Here is a 20,048-nt window from a genome sequence, read left to right as displayed (position 1 = left end):
GAGGTTGCAGTGAGCTGAGATTGTGCCACTGCACTCCAGCCTGTGTGACAGAGTAAGACTCCGTTTCAAAAACAAAACAAACAACAACAACAAAAACAGCATAAATCATTATTTGGGGTCTCGAGGAGGAGAGGGCAGTGATTTTGATGCCCTATGTTCTGGGAGCTCCCGTCCAGGCAAACCCAGGATGAAAGATAAAAGGGCCCCGAATAAGACCATCATTAGTGGGGAGGAGCCTGACCCTGCACAGGCAGAAAAGCAGCTTCAGCAGGGCCCAGGGTCTGCAGGGCAGCCGTCTGCAGGGCGCTGAAGAAGGAGCTGCCCTGGCCTGGTGCCAGATGTCAGTAATTATAAGGCTACATGGGCCAGCAGACAGCCCATTAAAGATGCCTGATCTGTGTGAAACCAGGAAGCAGAACTCGGTCTCTTTGCCACTTTCTGTAAGAAATCCAACCATATCAAACAGTTCGGGGTTTTTACGCAGTTTTCTGAATACTGGATTGATCCCATGGCATGGTGTCTTCACGCTGTGCTCAGCACAGTCGTCTCCTTGCCCCTCCTTGTCCTCTTTCCCTCGATTTTACCCCCTCCCCCTTCCCATTCCTCACTGGCCCAGGCCACATCCAGCCTCCGATAGCCCCAAGTCATCCATCAAAGCATTTCTCCACAAAAAGAAATCCACCCCGCCAGCTCCCGTGAAAATAAAATCCCCTCTATTTCATTACACAGAACGCTTTAGATGCCCCAGATCCCAGCATCTTCAAGCCCAGAATCTTAGACTTTGAGCTGGAATGGCCCTGAAGAATAATTGAGTCCAGTCTCTTTAGCTTACAGGTAGAAGCACCAAAGTTCCAGGAGCGGGGGGGTCTTGCCCGAGGTCATGGGACACCCATGGCGACCAGGTCTCGAGGCTCCTGGCCGGAGGCCACTCACAAAGTCAGGGCAGGTGGGCCTAGCCTGTGAGTCAGAGCTGGCCCCCCTCTTTTCCTTGTCTACCTCCTCGCAAGAGTCTAGTGTCCACTAGGGGAGTCTAGCGGCCCTGAAGGAGGACTGTGGGCCTCTGCCTCTTTAGATGCCTGCGGAACAGAGAGGAGCTGTGCACCCAGGAATCTCCTGGTCTCACCCAGGAGGGGAAAGGGAGCCCCAGACTGACCTAGCTCTGCAGGATATAACCTTGTACCTTGGGGTCCTCGCGCTTAGTCTCCGTTTTCTCATCTGAGGGCTGTTGTGAGGGCTAAAAATGACCAACCATAACTCCTAGCTCCCTCCCACTCTCCCTCTCCTTCCCCGTTCTGTTTCTTGCCGGGCTTATGATCTTTCTGAGCCTCAGTTTCTCCACAGTCCCGCTCCCAACTCCATGTTGGCAAGGTCTCTTGGCCGGAGCCACTCCCACGGTAAACCCCTCTAGGTGCACGCCAGAGCAATTACCAGATGATTCTGTGTCTCGTGGCTGTCACTGCTGGGTGGAGGGCCACGCCTCCTCTTTTGAATTCTGACTTTCCTGCCTAGGAGTGTCCCAAGGTTTTCCTTGTTAAAATTGGTCTGGCTGGCTGCTGCGACACGCCACACCGTCCTGACAGTGCACACACCACTGTGTGGAGGAAGAGGGGAGTCCAGCTGGCCATCACATGGCAGGTGAGTGGGCAGAGCCCGGGGCTTTGGGGGACCAGGATTCACAAGAGGGGCTTCAAGAAACAGGGATCTGTGGGATGATGTGTGATCATCGATTGTCAGGATTTTATAGACGGACAGTCCCCCATGAACACATGAACTCTTCATGTATGCTCCTGAGGCCCAGGATGAAAAAAGTCAGCCCTAGACCACCCAGCAAGTCCATGGCAGAGGCTGGCCCAAGCACTGTCTCCTAGGCTGGGGCCAGGTCTCACCCCTGTGCCTCGCAGGACGGAAGGAGGCAGGCAGAGGAAGGCAGGGGCAGAAGAAATAAAGTCTTCTCACATTCCATGCACATTCCATGGACCCAGAGACATTTCTGGGCACAGTTGGGGACTGCAGCCTGGGTGGGAAGAAGTGAGAGGGCTCACAGGCTGCATCCTCGCCTGATTCCCACCCCAAGCACTCGAGGGCAAGAGCAGCTCTGGCTGAGGTGAAAAGAGCTATGTGACCTTGAGGACGAAAATTTGCCCTTGGTACCTCTGTTTTTTGATCTGTGCAATGGGGATGATAATGCGAATTATCTCACAGGCCTGCTGTGAGGAGTTGGTGAGACCATGTGTGCTGTTTCCTCACCGCACTTCCCAAGTGGGGACTTGTAAACCACAGAAAATGTGAGTCGGGCATGGTGGCTCACGCCTCTAATCCCAGCACTTTGGGAGGCTGAGGTGGGTGGATTTCTTGAGCTCAGGAGTTGGAGACAAGCCTGGGCAACATGGCAAAACCCTGTCTCTACAAAAGAAAATACCAAGATTAGCTGGGCATGGTGGTGGGCACCTGAAGTCCCAGCTATTTTGGAGGCTGAGGTAGGAAGATAGCTTGAGCTTAGGGAAGTTAAGGCTACAGTGAGCCAAGATCACGCCACCGCACTCCAGCCCGGGCAACAGAGTGATACCCTGTCTCGAAAAAAATAAGAAAGAAAATGTATCTCCCACAACTTCAATATAATGAGCAGCAAATTCCCTCCACAAGAACTTGTCTGTTCAATGCGGGGGGTCCAGTAATGAGCAAGTCAGCAGAACCAGGGGTCCTACACTCACAGGTATTCAAGGGGCGTTTCTGAGTGTGTGCCTGCCAGTTTTAATTGTTCAGCATTATATGACAGTTTTATGAATCAACTATTTGTTTTTATTGTGCTTTAAGCTCTGGGGTACATGTGCACATCCCGCAGGGTTGCTGCGTAGGTACACACATGCCATGCTGGTTCGCGGTCTCCATCCCTCCCGACGCCTACATCAGGCATTTCTCCCAGTGTTTTCCCTCCTCAGCCTCCCTGCCCCCTCTATCCCTCCTCTGCCTCCCCACCCCACAACCTACCCCAGTGTGTCAACTTTTTTTTTTTTTAACTTTCAAAGGCAGGTATTTTAATTTCCTCATCACAGTTTAGCTTCCTCTTCATATTTCCTCCTGACAGTTAATAGCATTACTAAACACGCTCAGCCCTTCAGGCTCCCAGGATAGGTCTGTTCTCTGGAAGACCAGACCTTGCCAACCCCAGCTCACAGCCCAGACTGCCTGTTTCCACAGCTGGGGTTGCCTCCCTGGTGGCCCGGGTACAGAGGAGATCGACCGCCTTTGTTCCTCCAAGATCTGCTTTTCAAGGCTCACCTAGATGATCCCTCTTCCCTAGGCATTTGATAATCTATCAGACTTAAACTTGACAGTGTCAAGGTTAATTGCTGAGGAAGGGACAAAGTTGATGATGCCCGTTGTTAGATCTGTAACTGACTTGCTGGGTGACCATTCCTCTCTCTGAAGCTCTGTTTCTCCTTTTGTGAAATGTCAGCATTGGACTCGTCATGCCTATGTGAACAGATTCTGTGTTGGATTGGATTTAATTCCCTGGGTCTTCTGGGTCCTGAGCAGTAGGCCATGCCTACTATGTGCTCTGTGCTCGAATAACTGAGACATCAGACGGAAAGTGTATTCGCTCTCCTGGAGCTCCTCCTATCCCCATTCCCTCACTCCATCTGTGGTGGACATTCCTCGTTGACCCCAGAGCTCTTTCCTCCAGAGCCTGGATGTGGCCCGGGAATGCTTAACACATTTCTTCAAGTACCAGCTGATCAGTGTTGGCAAAGGAGATGAGACTCTTTTTCCATGATTAAATTACAATCATCTTTCAGCTCAGAGGGTCCAAGAATTGAGTGGAATACTCTGTGTGAGGCTGGCTCTGGCTTGGACGTTGGGTTGGAGTTGATGGGTCACTGCCTCCTGGTGAGAGGGAGGCCAGCAGCTTCCAACAAGACCAGGAAGGAAAGGGAAATGGGACGGTGGCCCCAGAAAAGCCCCAGGCAACTCCCCGATTAATCATTTAACCATGGAGCTCAGGTGCCCATGATGCATACTGAGCATCGGGTCATAATGGGGCCCATTAAAAACCGATTAGGCTCAGTCCAGAGTCTGGGAGATGCTACTGGCTTCAGCAGAGCTTCCGGGGCTCAACCCTACTGGGCTGGGACAAAGAACTCGGGAGGATTGTATCACTCAGCTCTCTGGTATCACCCAAGGGCAGGAGGAGGGAGACAGATGAGCTATGAGCTGGCCCTGCGGGTGGGAGGGTGAAGAGCTGAGTAGGCAGGAGGCAATGTTCTGCACATAGACCCTTCTCTTTCTTAGGTGGAGCTCTGCGGCCAGCTGGTGAGCAAGTGAGCTGGGGAGAAGGGGAGGAGGTCGGAGGGTCAGGAGTGATTGGCAAGGCCAGACTATCAAGGACCGTGAATGCCAACAAGATGGTTGTAAATTCCGTGGTGCCTGAGCAGGGAAAATGACATGCTGACATTCGCAAAAGCCCCTTCCCCTCTCTGAGCCTGTTTCTCCATAGTGATGGGAGGGATTGAACAGGATGAGCTGAAAAACACATGGAGGCTGTCAGGGCCACGCAGTCACTTAAGTGAGAGGCAAAGAGGGGAGAATAACATGAAACCCCACATATGTAGGAATTGGGGAGGGGAGGACCGAAGGGATGAGGGAGATGCGGGGAAAGGAGGTGACGATGTAAAAATCCCCATCTGTAGAGCTCATCACTGTGGACCCAGCATCAGGCTGTGTACCCGATGAACAGGGAGACATTCATCCTGGTGGAAGCCCATTGCCCTAGCGTGTTTATTAATGGCTTCTCCTTTCACTCTCAGAATTCCCTGGTTTCAGTGATGCATTTTATCATTACCATATTTATAATTACTACCTCATCTAATCCTCCTCAGAACCCTAGAAGGAAAATATTATTGCCACGTTCCAGAGAAGGAACTTAGATCCTCAGAGAGGTCCAATAACTGATACAGGGCCAAGTAGATGCTTCAGGGTGGCATGAATCGGCAAAGCACTGGGATGGCAGCCAGAAGGTCCTGTGTAAATAACGATAATAACACTCACATTTTCTGAGAACCTAGTATGTGCCCGGTACTGGTCTAAATACTCTATGTGAATTATTTCATTTAATCCTCCCAGCATGAGGAGGTGGATACGATCATCACCCTCATTATCACCAGGAGACTGAGCTTCAGAGTTCACTCACTTGCCACACAGCCAACAAGGGGCAGAGCCTGCATTTGAGCTCCAGTGTATGCCTCCGAAATCAGGCTCTGAGTGGCTGTGCAGAGTGCAAAGAAGCCCGGACAAGACAGTGAGAGGAAGAAGGGGAGGATGGCGGTCAAGCCGGAGGGGCTGTGAGGCTTGGGGTAACAGGCAGGTGGAGGGAGCTGTCTTACCACATCCTTTCCCTTGCTTAGGGGGCACAGCCTCAGCCCTGGGCTTGGTGAGCCTTCAGCCCTGGGCTGGGAGCTCATCCTGCGTATCCCAAGGGTGAAGGCCCCGGGACTCACAACAGGCTGCTCATTCAGTCCTCAGGGCCTTGGGTGCACTGTTAACTGGAAGGGTCCGAGAGCAGAGGCTGCCTCTCGCATCCCCTCCCGGGTTCCCACTCAGGGGCTGTGTGACGATCTTCACATCAGCACACTCTGGCGGCGCGGGGTGGTCTTGTAGGGAGGAGGACTGACAGGAGTCCTTGGGGGTGATCAGGGCACTTGCTCCAGCAAACCACAGACGATCCAAACCATCAGAGTCCTTCTGGGTCATTTCACAGAGAAGGAAACAGACTCAGAGAGGGAGTGGGTGCGGGTGGATGGTCAGTGGCTGGTCTGCCTGCCCCTGTCAGAGGCCACACACTCCCTCCTCTTTCTCACTCTGTAGAAGGAAAGAAGTTAAGAAGGAAAGGCAGGCTTTGGAATGTGACAGCTTGAGAGAGGGATTATGGGGTGTGGGCAGCTGACAGGGTGTGGTGCTGATCCTCGAGGGCAGGCCCAGGACGCTGCAGAGCATCAGCTCCCCTTTCCATAGCCCAGTCAAGAGATGGGGAAAGACATTCATTCATTTATTCATTCATTCAACCAATGTTCACTGAGCACCTACTATGTCCTGGGCCCAGAGCCAGGCTCTAGCAACCCAAAGAGGAGGAAACTCAGGCCTCGCCTTCGTGGAGCTCTCAGTCCAGTGGGGGAGAGAGAGATATGTAAGCAAACAACTATAACACAGCATCCCTTGTCACAGATTAGGGACAGAAGCCTTCATCTTAGCAAAATTTGAGTTGAGCACATGGAAGGGGTGATACTGGGTTTATTTTGACAAAGGGCCTGGAAACCATCTCACACACAGATCCATCTCCTCACCTTGGGCCGCCCTATACAAAGGAGCTTCTCCCTATGCCTGTCAGTCTCACTGTGCCCAAGAGGGCTAGGAAGGACACTGGTTAGGGCAGAACTTAGCTGTAATCACCAGTAGCTCCCCCTGAAGAATCTTGGACCCCATTATTTGTGGACCCCACAAATGGCAGGTCATGGAGGTGTGATACCAATGGGTGTGGACGACTTAGATCACCAAAGCAGCAGCTCCAGGGACAGATGCCACAGGGACCCGAACAGTGACCGCCTGGGTTATGAGGCAAGTGTAGAGTTGGGGAGGGGAGGTGCCGGGAGCTGGCGGTGGGAGGGGGTTGGGATTTCTAGGTAATGTTTCTGCAAAACCATCAAGGAGCAAAGGAAGAAGTGTGTACTATGGGGGTAATGAGGAGCAGAATCAGGACAAATGGGAAGTTGCAAGAAGAAAGAGCTTGGCTCAGCAGAGGGAAGGACTTTCTAACATTGGGCGGTAGGTGAGCTACCTCTCAGAGGTATGGCAAGCTGGGACCGTGCTCAAGTATCCACCAAGAATTCAGCCAAGGGAATTTGCACCTTGGCAGGAAGTTGTGAGAAGATGGTCTCTGAGATTCGAGGATAATGATGATAATGGCAGTTCTGATTCATCCCACCTCCACTTGGCCATCTGTGATCAGGATGCAGATGCCTCAGAGGAGGGGAGCTGCTCTGGGCTGTGGCACAGAAGGGGAAAAGTGAGGATCCATGGGGCTTGAACTCATGACCCAGGACCCAGCGGCCCTCATCCAATCCCAAACTCCCCTTGTATCCAGCTCAGGGGCATGTCAGGGCCAAGATAATTACCACCCAACAACCTCATCCCCTGCTTCTGACTCATCCACTGAAAAAATAGCATACTGTTCTGGCATCTCCCTACATAGATTGCCTAGGAAGTAGCAATGTGAATTGTGGGTTACAAATCCAGTGTGTCCTCAGGCAAAAAGTCACTTTCTTCCTATTTCTGGGCCTCAGTTTCCATGTCAGTAAATGGAGACCTGAGCTCCTGATGGCTCTTTCAGCTCTGCTATCAGACTTGACAATTCTATGTACAAGGTACCTGGTTGGGAGAGAGGGTCCTGCCTGTGTTTTCTGACTAAACTAAGGTCATCTGAGTTCAAAGTTTTGGAGTTTCAAAGGTTTGTGCCTGCCCTAAAACGACTGGGGCTAACTTGATGTGAAAGCGTTGGTTCTATTTCCCGTTGTGAGAATTGGCAGGGCAATGGGAAAGCCCCCTGGCACTGTTGTTCCAGCTCACGCCACACTGGGTCACTACTGAACACTGGTCCTGCACAATCTTTGCTCACTCACCACAGCAAGGTCTGTAGGTGCTCCCAAGCTTGGGACATATGTGTCAGTCACGTGAGTTCCTACCCACATGTTCAGTGACTATCCCCATACCATGATGCCAGCAGGGGCTTCTGGCCTAGGCTAAGCTAAAACTAGTCTTTTCCATGAATGGTGGCTGAGTTCTAAGAACAACAAGCCTGAGGATTGAGACCACAGCACCAGCCCCAGACAGCTCACAGGTGGAGAGCAGTTAGGGGGCTGTTGGGGTATAGATAAGAATCTTGGCTCTCTCTCCACGTTTCAGTTATCAATTGCTGTGTAGCGAACCGCCTCAGTACTTAGGGGCTGCAGACAACAATCATCCTCCTACTGAAGAACCCGTAATTTGGGCAGAGCTCAGCAGGGACAGCTTGTGTCTGTATCAGCTGGGCAGCTTGCCTAGGGCGCTGGAGGACCCACTTGCCAGATGGCTCAGTCCCATGGCTTCCGAGCAGTGCTATCTGTCAGCTGGGAGCTCAGTGGGCTGTGGGTTGGAAGCCTTGGTTCCTCTCCAGGTGAGCTTCTCCATGGGCCATTTGGGTTTCTTCATTGTATGGTGGCTGAGTTCTAAGAACAAGCAACCCAAGGGAACCAGGAAGAAGCTGTATTAACTTTTATGACCTAGCCTTAATGTGTCACTCTGTCTTAGCCACAGTCTTCCAGGTCCAGGGGGTGAGAATATATACCCTACTTCTCAATGAGGGGAGTATCAACATCATATTGAAAGAAGAGTATGTGGGATGGGAGATATATTGCAACCATCTTTGGAAAACACAGTCAGCCACGTGCTATTAACCAAAAGATTTCACAAAGATGCTGGAATCTTTAAAAAATCAAACATTTGACCAGCCCTGTCCAAACACCGGCCCAGACAAGCCAGTGTTCTGATGCCCCTGGTGAAGTTCGTGTTGAATTTTGGAGTCTGGGACTTCTAGGCTCTGACTTGTATGGGGTCAAAGATAAAGGCGCCACAGCCTGCGGATAGACAAGCCGCAGACTTAGGAGGCAGATTCCCAGCTCCATCACTTAGAAGGCTCTATAGGCCGGGCGCGGTGGCTCAAGCCTGTAATCCCAGCACTTTGGGAGGCCGAGGAGGGTGGATCACGAGGTCGAGAGATCGAGACCATCCTGGTCAACATGGTGAAACCCCGTCTCTACTAAAAATACAAAAAATTATCTGGGCATGGTGGCACGTGCCTGTAATCCCAGCTACTCAGGAGGCTGAGGCAGGAGAATTCCCTGAACCCAGGAGGCGGAGGTTGCGGTGAGCCGAGATCGCGCCATTGCACTCCAGCCTGGGTAACAAGAGCGAAACTCCGTCTCAAAAGAAAAAAAAAAAAAAAAAAAAAAAAGAAGGCTATATAACTTTGGGTCAGGTGCAGTGGCTCATGCCTGTAATCCCATCACTTTGTGAGGCCAAGATGGGAGGATTGCTTGAGGCCAAGATTCAAAACCAGCTTGCTCAACATAGCAAGACCCCATCTGACTTTTTTTTTTTTAAAAAAAGGGCTGTGTAACTCTGTGTCTCAGTTTTCTCATTTGTGATATTGAGTACCTCCCTCATATGGTTTATTAAGATTAAATAAGCTAATATTTATGAAATATTTGGAAAAGTGCTTGGTACATAGGAAGTTTTATTAAATAAAACCTATACAATGGCCTAGCCAATAATTATTGAACACTTCCTGTATGCTTGGCATTAAATAAAACACAGCCAGGAGTCGCATGACAAGTGTCCTTGGGTGGGGAGTACTTAGTGCTATAACTTCAGCGGTTCTCAACTGTGGCAGATTATTTTTCACAGTGTAGTCACATCTGCATACATCTCAGCTCAATGTTCTTTTTACAATGGGACATTGGTACATTTTCAGCAAGAGATGGGGCATCTTTCTTCTCTTTGAATCTGGGTAGACCTTTGTAACTGCCTTGACCCATAGAATAAGGCGGAGGTGACAGTGTGTAACTTCTAAGATTAGATCATAAAAAGCATTGCATCTTCCACTATGGTTTCTTAGATCATTTGCTCAAGGGAAACTAAGCATCATGCCAGGAGGACATCAAGCATTCCCATGGAGAGATCCACATGGAAAGGAATCAAGGTCCCTAACCTGTATTCAGCACCAATTTGCCAGCCAGCTAAGTTAGCCACCTTTAAAGTGGATCTACCTGCCTAGTCAAGCCTTCAGAGGAGTATGGCCCCAGCTGACATATGATTGCAACTGCATAAGAAACTCCAATTAAGAGCTGGCCCGCAAAGCTCTGCCCAAATTCCTGACCCACAGAAGCCGTGAAAGATAACATATGATTGTCATTTTTCCAAGCTAAACTCTGGGTTAAACAGACTGGTTAAGAAGCAATAGATAAGTAAAATATCAATTCTTTTGTCCCTAATACCCTCTCAATAAAACAAATATTTGATAGTGTCTCTTCACCAACCTGAAATTGAATTGAGACATCTTACCTACCTCTATACGCCACTTTTTTAAAAAAATTGTATTCTAACTATAATCTAAAGAGTAAATAAAAGGAAATCAATTTTTTGCTGAACATACTTAAGTATATAAATGCTTATTGAAATGTTAGCAGAAGACATGATGAAGTGATCAGACACCATCCTGTGACTGCAGCGAATCAAGACAAAAACAAGGAGACTCCGTAATCATGAGGGAACACAGACAAAAACACGAACACTGTCTGAGCCACAAAAATGACTAAACATCCCTATAGCTGGGCCAATATGAATAATGGCTGCCTCTTTACCACTTAGACCTCTAGCCTCAATTCATTCTTCCCACCCTCTACATGAGGACTATGAAGATACTCAGGCATAGACTTGCCTCATTCCGAGAGCAGTCTCCAATACAGAGCAAAGCCCTGCTTCTTTGAACCCTCCCCAAACCACCTAACACAAGCTGCAATCCTGTAAGTCCTCTCTCATATCCTCTTCCTGAGATGTTCTGTGGTTCTTTGCGGTGAGCATTCTTTCTCATTACCATGAGCGATGCGCCTTTCCTGTTTCTTGTACTGATGTGTTCCTAGTCGTCTTTGGCCAGAGAGCTTTGACAGAAAAGAGAACAAATTTCAGTATTCATCATTCATAATGAAGGGAAATGGTAACAAAGCTTTTGTGTCAGTTTATATCTGTGCATGTATATTTGTTTGCAAGCATACGAAGTATGGAACATGTAAAAATATTTCTACATCAATTACAATAAAAATAGTATAACCACTGGCCCGGTGGTCAACAGCTGAAAGCCAGGATGCCCACAGACTCCACTCCAGCCCTTGTCGGTTTGTGTGCCCTGTGGCAAGTTATTTCACTTCTCTTGCCCTCAGTTTCTGCATTCATTCATTTATACATTTAAGAAATATTGGTTGAGTACCTTTCATGTATCAGGCACTGAAGATTCATCAGTGAACCAAACAGACACAGCTCCCTGCCCTTATGGAGCTGATATTCTTGAAAGGAAAGGTAGGCAATTAAAATAAAGAAAGAAAATGTATTGTAAAATGTGAGTAAATGTTGTGGAGGAAGACAGTGGAGAAGGATGGGATCATGGTAGGGGTGATTTGCAATTTACAAAGGGGTGGTCAGGGAAGGTCCCACTGAAAAGGTGACATTTGAGCAAAGACTTGAAGAAGGAGGCAAAGGAGCAGGTTCTGCAGGAATCTGAAGGGAGAGCAGTCCACACAGCGGGAACAGCAGGTGCAAAGGCCCTGAAGAGGGAGCCTGCCTGCAGGTTCTGGGTAAAAGGCAGACTCCCCATCCCACTCCAAGTGTTGGTGGTCCACCCCCTGTGAGCCCCTCCAACCTCATTGCCTTCCCCTCACATCGGCTTTCTCTCAAATTTAGAAGTCACTGTGCTCCCTCCTGTCTCTCTGCCTAGCGCCATAGATGCTGCCTAGAATTCAAGGGTGCACACATCCTAGAGTTTTACGCTGTTGCTTGTAGTACTCTGACAAACAGTCTTGTTAATCTAACTACTTGAGTTTAGACGTTCTGTGCTCCCAGGACTCCCCATGCCTGTCCCTTAGGGTTCGTCTCAAAGCTTGCCCCTAAATGTTTGAGATCTATCTGCTTAATGCCAGTCTTCTCCACTGGGCTATCAACCACTTGATGTCAGGGCCAGTGGGTATTTGATGGACTATTGGGTCTGTAGCACCCAGCACAATGCCCAGAACTTGAATGAATGAACCTGGAATAGAGGAAGAGGATGCTTAGATTGAGACCAGAGATCCATCACTCAACTCTCTCCTGGAGACACGCATCCAATTTAAGGCTCAGTTTCAATTCTGCCTTCTTGAGGAAGCCTTCCTTGTCACCCTTCAGACCAGGCCAAGCCTTTACTGTTCTTTCAGCTCCTGTCCTTCTCCCTGGCAGCATGTATCGAAGCAAGAATTAGTTATGTGGACTCACCCACTTAGGTGTCACCCCTGGAACATAATAAGTAACATGTACTGAGCTCTCATGTTCTGAACACTCTAAATGATGGGCCATCATCCTCACAACCACGCCACAGCCATTATTATTCCCATTCTGCAGAGCAGGGAACTAAGATGCAGACAGGTCAAGAAGGTGGGCCAGGAACGGTGATCCCACTGTAATCCCAGCACTTTGGGAGGCCAGGGTGAATTGCTTGAACTCAGGAGTTCGAGACCAGCGTGGGCAACATGGTGAAACCTGGTATCTACCAAAAAATAACAAAAAAAAGTAGCTGGGTGTGGTGCCATGTGCCTGTAGTCCCAGCTACTTGAGAGGCTGACATGGGAGGATGATCACTTGAGCCTGGGGGGCAGAAGTTGCGGTGAGTCGAGATCACGCCACTGCACTCCAGCCTGGGTAACAGAGCAACACTCCGTCTCAAAAAAAAGAAGGTGGCTCAGCCAGTAGTAGATGGCCAAGTCAGAATCTGAACCCATGTCAGCTTCCCCCAGAGGACCTGCTCCTGACCATTGGGCCATACAGTCTCACCGCACCATGCATTGCGGCAAGCCCACATCTATCTTGTTCTCCAGTAAATCCTCAGCACCAGACACCAGCCTGGCAGAGAGAATACACAGTCAATCCTCAACACCTGTGGATTCTGTATTTGTGCATTGCTAATATTTAAGTCCAAAATCAATACTTGGCCGTTCAGAGACGTGCACAGAGTACAGAAAAATGGTGTTGCCTGATCTGACCTGCACATTCCCGGCTGAAGCTGAACAGGCAATATTCTGCCTTCTCATTTCAGCTCTCATACTACAAATGCATATGCTTTCTCTGTCCATTTAAAACTAGGTTTATTGCATTCTTGTGCTTTTTAAATTGCTTTGGTGATTTCTCTGTTTAAACTGGCCCCTGAGCAGAGTACTGAAGTGCTGCCTCGTGCTCCCAGGAGCAGGAAGGCTGCGATGTGCCTTACGTGGAAACTACATGTTAGGTAAACATGCCAGCATGCACTACAGCGATACTGGCCACAAGTTTAATATTAATGAATCAACAACATATATTAATGTATCTCTTCTTTTTTTCTTTCTTTTTTTTTTTTTTTTTGAAAGAGAGTCTCACTCTGTGGCCCAGGCTGGAGCAATCTTGGCTCACTGCAACTTCCACCTCCTGGGTTCAAGTGATTCTCCTGCCTCAGCCTTCTGAGTGGCTGGGATTACAGGTGCACATCACCACGCCCAGCTAAGTTTTTATATTTTGGTAGAGACGGGGTTTCGCCATGTAGGCTTCAGGATGGTCTCGAACTCCTGAGCTTAGGCAATCTGCCAGCCTCGGCCTCCCAAAGTGTTAGAATTACAGGCGTGAGCCACATGCCCACCCTAAATAACGTCAGTTTAAACAGAAACATGCATATAACAAGGTTATATATTGATCAATTGATGAATAAGTTGGGACCAGAGGTTCACAAGAACCTAAACCTGTATTTATTTTCCCTAAGATCAATGGGTCAGTTCCAATTAATTCAACCTTTGCAGTGATTTTACAGAACTTAATGACCAAGAGGCCAGCTGTGATGCCTCACACCTGTAATCCCAGCACTCCGGAAGGCCAAGGCAGGCGGATCATCTGAGATCAGGAGTTCGAGACCAGCCTGGCCAACATGGTGAAATCCCGTCTCTCCAAAACTATACAAAAAAAAATTACCCAGGCCTGGTCGTGGGTGCCTGTAGTCCCACCTACTCGGGAGGCTGACGCACAAGAATTGCTTGAACCCAGGAGGCAGAGGTTGCTGTGAGCCGAGATCGCGCCACTGCACTCCAGCCTGGGCGATATAGCCAGACCCTGTCTCAAAAAAAATAAATAAATAAATAAAAGAACTTAATGGCAGAACAAAAAGAATCTCCAGTATATGATAAATAGCAGCTGGATGAACAAATGACTGGCAAGGAGTGGATGGGAGGACAAGCCCAGGACGGAGTGAGAAAAACAAGCCTCATCTCCCCGCCCTCTCCCCACTCAGGGATCAGAGTCACCAAGGTGGACTGGCAGCGGTTGAGGAATGGTGCTGCCCACCACACCCAGGAGTACACCTGCCCTGAGCTGGTGGTTCGCAGGGGCCAGTCATTCAGCCTCACACTGGAGCTGAGCAGAGACCTGGACTGCGAGGAGACCCTGATCTTCACGGTGGAGACAGGTAACTGGGCTCGCCGGCGCCCCCTGCTGGTCCGCAGCAGGAGGGCCCTGTCTTACGACCCAGTAACCTGAGACCTTGCAGTCAGCAGCTCAGGCTCTGGGGAAAGCAAGTCCCTGTAGGTAGACGGAGCTTTGAACCCTGGAGACTTCTGGTGGCACCTTCCTGGGAGTGGTTGGGAGGTGCTGCCAGCAGACAGTGGGATGGATGGGATGACCTCTCTGGAATCCTCTGTGTACCAGACACCCAGCGCTCTGGAGGTATGAAAAACCATCAAGCACTTTGAAGCCTTTTCTTTCCTTTCCTGGCCCACCATAGGCCGACTTGGCTTCAAAGGATGCTGTCACTTTCTCCTTGGCCTGGAAGTGGCTGGCGTGTCGGGACAGCCGAGGTGGGCCCCCACTCTGCTGCTGGTCTTCTTGCTCTTGGGCAAGTCCCTCTCCCAAAGCGTCCTGGTTCCGGGGGTAAAGGTCAGGCTTTCAGGCCCGCAGCTTTCTTCGCTTCTCTAAAGCTGGGTTTCCCAGGGGCAGGGTCTCCTGAGTCCCTCCTCTCTCCTCCAGGACCCCGAGCTTCTGAGGCCCTCCACACCAAAGCTGTGTTCCAGACATCGGAGTTGGATGGGGGCGAGGGCTGGACAGCAGCAAAGGAGGCTCCGATGGAGAACACTGTGACCGTCAGTCTCACCAGCCCTCCCAACGCTGTCATTGGCCGCTACCTGCTGAGCATCAGGCTTTCCTCTCACCGCAAACACAGCAACCGGAGGCTGGGGGAGTTTGTGCTGCTTTTCAACCCATGGTGCGAAGGTAGGAGTGGCTAAGTCCAAGGTGGAGATTTTTCCAAAAGTCACGCTTAGAGGTGGGCCTGCCCTTGGAGGGGGCCTGGGAGGTGGGTTAAAGGACAGGAAGCTGAATGCCAAGAGCTGGACAAGAACTTGGCGGAGGCAGAGGTAGGCAAGGGTCAGAGAAACCTGCAAGCAGGTGCTTCAAAGCCTGAGCTGAAGGAGCCAGTGGGCAGGAGTGGCCCAGGGGTGGGTAAGAGCCAGGACTTGGGAACCAGACTGCCTTGGTTTAGTCCCAGCTCTGTGAAGCTGCTCCCTCTACCAATTTCCTCATCTGTAATATGAGAAAAATCACAGTGCCTACCTGTTAGGACTGTGGTGAAAACCCACAGAGCTAACACTTGTAACATAGGAGCTACATCGTAAGACCTTAGTAAGGGGTGGCCAGGATCAGTATTCTTATTAATATTTAAGAAACATGGGGTTACTATTAACATCAAGGAGGACCACCCAAAAGTGTCAGGACCCCTAAAATTCCTCAGGCTTGGGCTGTGTTGGGATTGGTCCCTGCTTGGAGAAAGACTTGCTGGGAGGGATGGGTTTCGGCAGGGAGGCAGCACAGGAGCTCGCCAGCCCCTCTTGCCCTCTTCTGCCCCAGTCAGTCTCCGGGCACTGTCCTGCTGCTGAGCCCTGATGCAGCCCCTTCCCCAGGCGGGCAAGGCCAGAGCCCCAGCCCACACCGGGCCTGATGACTGCTTTTCAGAGGACGATGTGTTTCTGGCCTCAGAGGAGGAGAGACAGGAGTACGTGCTCAATGACAGCGGCATCATCTTCCGAGGCGTGGAGAAGCACATCCGAGCCCAGGGCTGGAACTACGGGCAGGTCTCCAGGGGCACACGCCAGACAGGGATGCGGGCTGGGGCATGGGGAGGTCCTTGGGAGTGGAGTCCCTCTGTCTACGCACTCTTCCCAGGAGAGACAAGGGGGGCTCACGCTTAGAGAAAATCCCCTCGTTCATTCATTCCTGTGTTATTCAGTGGGCCAGGGGCTGCACTGGGTCCTGGGGAAGGGAAGGTGTTTTGGACACAGTTTGGACACAGAACAGGTCAGTATTGTTGTGGGAAAATAAGTAACTCTGATCTTTGGTTTTCAAACTCAAACATACATCAGAATCCCAGGAGGGATGGAGTGCTGGACCCCACCCCCAGAGCTGCCGACTCAGTAGGTCTCGGGCAAGGTCTGAGAATGTGCATTTCTAACCAGTTCCCAGGTGATGCTGCTGCTGGCCTGGAACCACTCATTGAGAGCCACTGGCTTAGATAAGTAGTTCTAATGCCAGATGCAACAGAGGAAGGAAAAAGTCAGAATGATAGGAATGGAAGCAAAAGGGAGTCCAGAAGAGGGTGAAAGGAATCTCTGCCTCGGCCGCTGTGGAGGCTTGCGTGAGATTGGGGCTGGGTCTCCACAGTGAGGCTGGATCTGCCCAGCCAGGGGGATGAGCAGCAGAGATGCACGGAGGTGGGAAATAGGGAGTCCGGAGACTGCTGGCGGAGTTCTGTCTGTCCCAGCTCCAGGTGCCCAGCCAGATGGAAGACTGGACTTGACTGTCAGGCTGAGGAGTCACGCACTGCCCTGCAGGCCAGGGGTTTAAAGCATTAGGGATTTGAGTGATGGGCAGGGAAGATATAGTGAAGAGTTTGGAGTCCATCTAAGGGGTAGCCACTACTCAGCACCCACTTTTTGTTGCCAGACCTTCCAAATTATCAGACATCAGAAACCTAAACGTGTATGCGAAAATCCCCCAGCTTCTAAATGTTGTTAAGTAATTCAGATGTGTCTGAAAACATCATGTAGACCAAAGGAGTATATCAGTGAGGCAGACGTGGCTCAAGAGCCACCGATTTTCACCCAGACTTTCCTGTGGGTAGTCGGGAGCCAGGGGAGGTTGTTGAGCAGGGGAAATACACAATTAAGGTTGAGCTTCGGATTCCCCAGGTGACTCTTTGAGGCAGGGTTTCTGAGACTAGAGGGTGCTCTGTGATGTCCCTGGTGGTTGCAGGGGGAAGCAAACTGCCCTGCACAGATGGGGTGACTGACTGGGTGAGGGCTGTGGGTGGGCCTGGAATGTGGGTGACTCTAAGCACAGCGTCTCTGGGGAGCAGTTTGAGGAGGACATCCTGAACATCTGCCTCTCCATCCTGGATCGAAGCCCCGGTCACCAAGACAACCCAGCCACCGACGTGTCCTGCCGCCATGATCCCATCTATGTCACCAGGGTCATCAGTGCCATGGTAAGAAGCCCCTCCACCCCTGCATGTACTTCCTCAAGGATCCCCCAGCCAACCCCGGGGCCACAGCCTGTGATTCTTCCCATCACCCCTGGTTTTAATTCGCTGTTGTTGCATAGCACACCACCCCAAATCTCAGTGGTATAAAACAACCCTTTATTATGCTTACCGTTTTCGAGATTAGGAATTTGGGCAGGACACTGTGAGAATGGTTTGTCTCTGCTCCAAGATTCTTCTCCTGGGGGTGTCTGAATGGCTGCATATGTCTGGGGTGGTTTGACAGAACCTCTGTCTGGGGCTTTGGTTCTGATGGTTGGCAATTCTAGGTTCTGGTCCATGTCATGTCTCCTGGAACTGGAATGTCCAGAATGGCTTCCCCACCTTCATGTCAGGCCCTGGACTGGGGGGGCTGGAGCAGCTGAGCTCCACCAGTCATCACTCTTTCCACTCTTTCCATGTGGTCACCTTGGGCTTCCTCACAATATGGCGGCAGTCTCATGCATAGCAAGGCACCTCCCTGCCCCAAGCAATTCTTCCAAGAAAGAGGAAGTGGCAGCTTCCAGTCTTATAAGCCCTAGGCCTGTAAACTGGCACAGCATCACTTCAAATTATCAGATTATCATAATCAGTGGTCAAAGCAGTCAGAGCCCAGCCCAGACTCAAGAGGAGGGGGCATAAACCAACCTCTCCATGGGAGGCAAGACCATTTTTAAGCTATCACAGGCTTCAGGCTGTGGTGCTTCCTCCCAAAAGGTGTCTGGAGGACCCACCACCTCGCTCTACCATATGCAGGTGTTAAGGTCAGTGGGTGGGTATTTGAGATTCCAAAATTGCACAAAGCTATATTTCTCCTATTTGATACTCTCAGTTCCCCAAGACCTCAGAGAGCAGTTGGAGCACAGAGAATTAACATGAGTGACAATCCCAAAGAGCAGAGCATCACAGCCCTGAGGACAGGGAAAGTCCTGAACTCCAGGCTCCTGAGTCCAAGTCCTAGACTCACAGATGACCACTTGGACTATCTTGCTGTGTGATTTGGGCAGGTCCCTGAACACTTCTGAAGCTCAGTTTTCTCATCTGAAAAGAAAGGAGAATAATAGAACCTACATTGTAAACTTCAACAAGTTAATAGAGTGTGCACAAAATTCTTGGCATAGTGTCTGGCACACTATAAGCATTTAATAAATGTTAGCTGTCCCTATAATTATTACGCCAGCAGTCCCCCAAAACAGATCATTTAATGTAGGAAATGCTGTAAAGTTGTAATGATTTTTATGACACAGTATCCAAATGGAAGATAATTGAAAATGACAAGTGCTACCAAGAAATAGGTATTTTAAGATAACAGATGCCCCCAATTTTCAGACAGTTAAAAAACAAGAGTGACCCCAGTTGAACTGGTGGTCCAAAGTTGGAGAGGATTTCACCACGATGCGGTTCCTGAAGTGGGAAGCCCTGCCTGGTGGTGGACCCGTGCCCTCCTCTGCCCAGGTGAACAGCAACAATGACCGAGGTGTGGTGCAAGGACAGTGGCAGGGCAGGTATGGCGGCGGCACCAGCCCACTGCACTGGCGCGGCAGCGTGGCCATTCTGCAGAAGTGGTTCAAGGGCAGGCACAAGCCAGTCAAATACGGCCAGTGCTGGGTCTTCGCTGGAGTCATGTGCACAGGTACCCTGGGAGAGAAGGGCCCCTCCCCCAGCCTCCTCTATCTAAATATATTTACATATATTTGCATATGCTGCAATCCATCTTCATTGACAGGGAGATCAAATCTGGCTAATGAAGAGAGAAGCCAGAGAATGTATCTCCATGACATCGGATCTTTTATTTTAAAGGAGTCCTACCTCTGTCTCATTCATTGAATGCCTCTGGCGAGTCCTGTGGCCCCCTTGGCCTCCAGTCCCCTCAGGAAGATGAGTGGACTCTATTAAGTGGCTTCCAAGGTCTTGCCAGCCTCAGAGCCTGTCTACTGACATGGGGTGGCAGCAGCGTCTCCCGAAGTCCTTGAGACGATGTGCAGGAGATAGTGGCATTTCTGAGAGTGGAGATGGGAGTCTCAGCCCGGCAACATGCCAAAGTAGACAGATAGACAAAGATAGGGTAGCAAAGGGTTTTGGCCGCAAATGAGCCAGGGCACCTGCTGTGGAAGCCAGGCCCCTCTCTCAGGGGCTGAGGTCCTGCCTGCTCTTAGCCTCCCAGCCTCTGCTCTGCAGTCCTCAGGTGCTTGGGGATAGCCACACGGGTCGTGTCCAACTTCAACTCAGCCCACGACACAGACCAGAACCTGAGTGTGGACAAATACGTGGACTTCTTCGGGCGGACCCTGGAGGACCTGACAGAAGACAGCATGTGGTGGGTCCCGCTCCCAGCCCAAGCCCCAGGCTCCTGCGGCCCAGCAGGTGGAGCAAGGCATCTGCTCTCCTGAGTCTAAGCTGACTCTGAAGGGAGTGAGAGGCACCCTGCAGATAGGGTGGTCCCTCTTTTGAGATGTAGGGTCTGAGGTCAGGAGATGTAGACTCAGAGGGCAGGAGGGGCCTCAAGATTCGATTGCCTTGAATGCCTGATTCTACTCTCTCTGGGAATCTGTGGCTTCCTGGGGTGGGGAGGATCTCCAACCGCATAGGTACCTCTGGATCAGACACCTGCTTCTGTGTCAGCTGACGTTCTCCATGC

At 50.5% G+C, this 20,048-nt stretch overlaps 1 protein-coding gene across 2 annotated transcripts in view; it reads left to right on the top strand.

Moving 5' to 3' along the window:
- The first annotated feature begins 1,561 nt into the window (after positions 1–1,561).
- Positions 1,562–20,048, top strand: part of TGM6 (transglutaminase 6) — a 36,789-nt gene continuing 18,302 nt past the window's right edge. For both annotated transcript variants that reach the window (XM_003941043.2, XM_003941042.2), the window contains exons 1-7: positions 1,562–1,635; positions 14,138–14,311; positions 14,869–15,111; positions 15,850–15,968; positions 17,249–17,377; positions 18,866–19,043; positions 19,589–19,727. In XM_003941043.2, the coding sequence (XP_003941092.1) occupies positions 1,629–1,635; positions 14,138–14,311; positions 14,869–15,111; positions 15,850–15,968; positions 17,249–17,377; positions 18,866–19,043; positions 19,589–19,727 (989 nt within the window). In that variant the 5' untranslated portion in view covers positions 1,562–1,628. The remainder of the gene's footprint in view (positions 1,636–14,137; positions 14,312–14,868; positions 15,112–15,849; positions 15,969–17,248; positions 17,378–18,865; positions 19,044–19,588; positions 19,728–20,048) is intronic.

Source organism: Saimiri boliviensis, chromosome 9, assembly GCF_048565385.1.
Source record: "Saimiri boliviensis isolate mSaiBol1 chromosome 9, mSaiBol1.pri, whole genome shotgun sequence".
Classification (NCBI taxonomy): Eukaryota; Metazoa; Chordata; class Mammalia; order Primates; family Cebidae; genus Saimiri; species Saimiri boliviensis.
The sequence above is the reverse complement of the archived record's forward strand: the minus strand, read 5'-3'. Positions and strand labels throughout refer to the sequence as shown.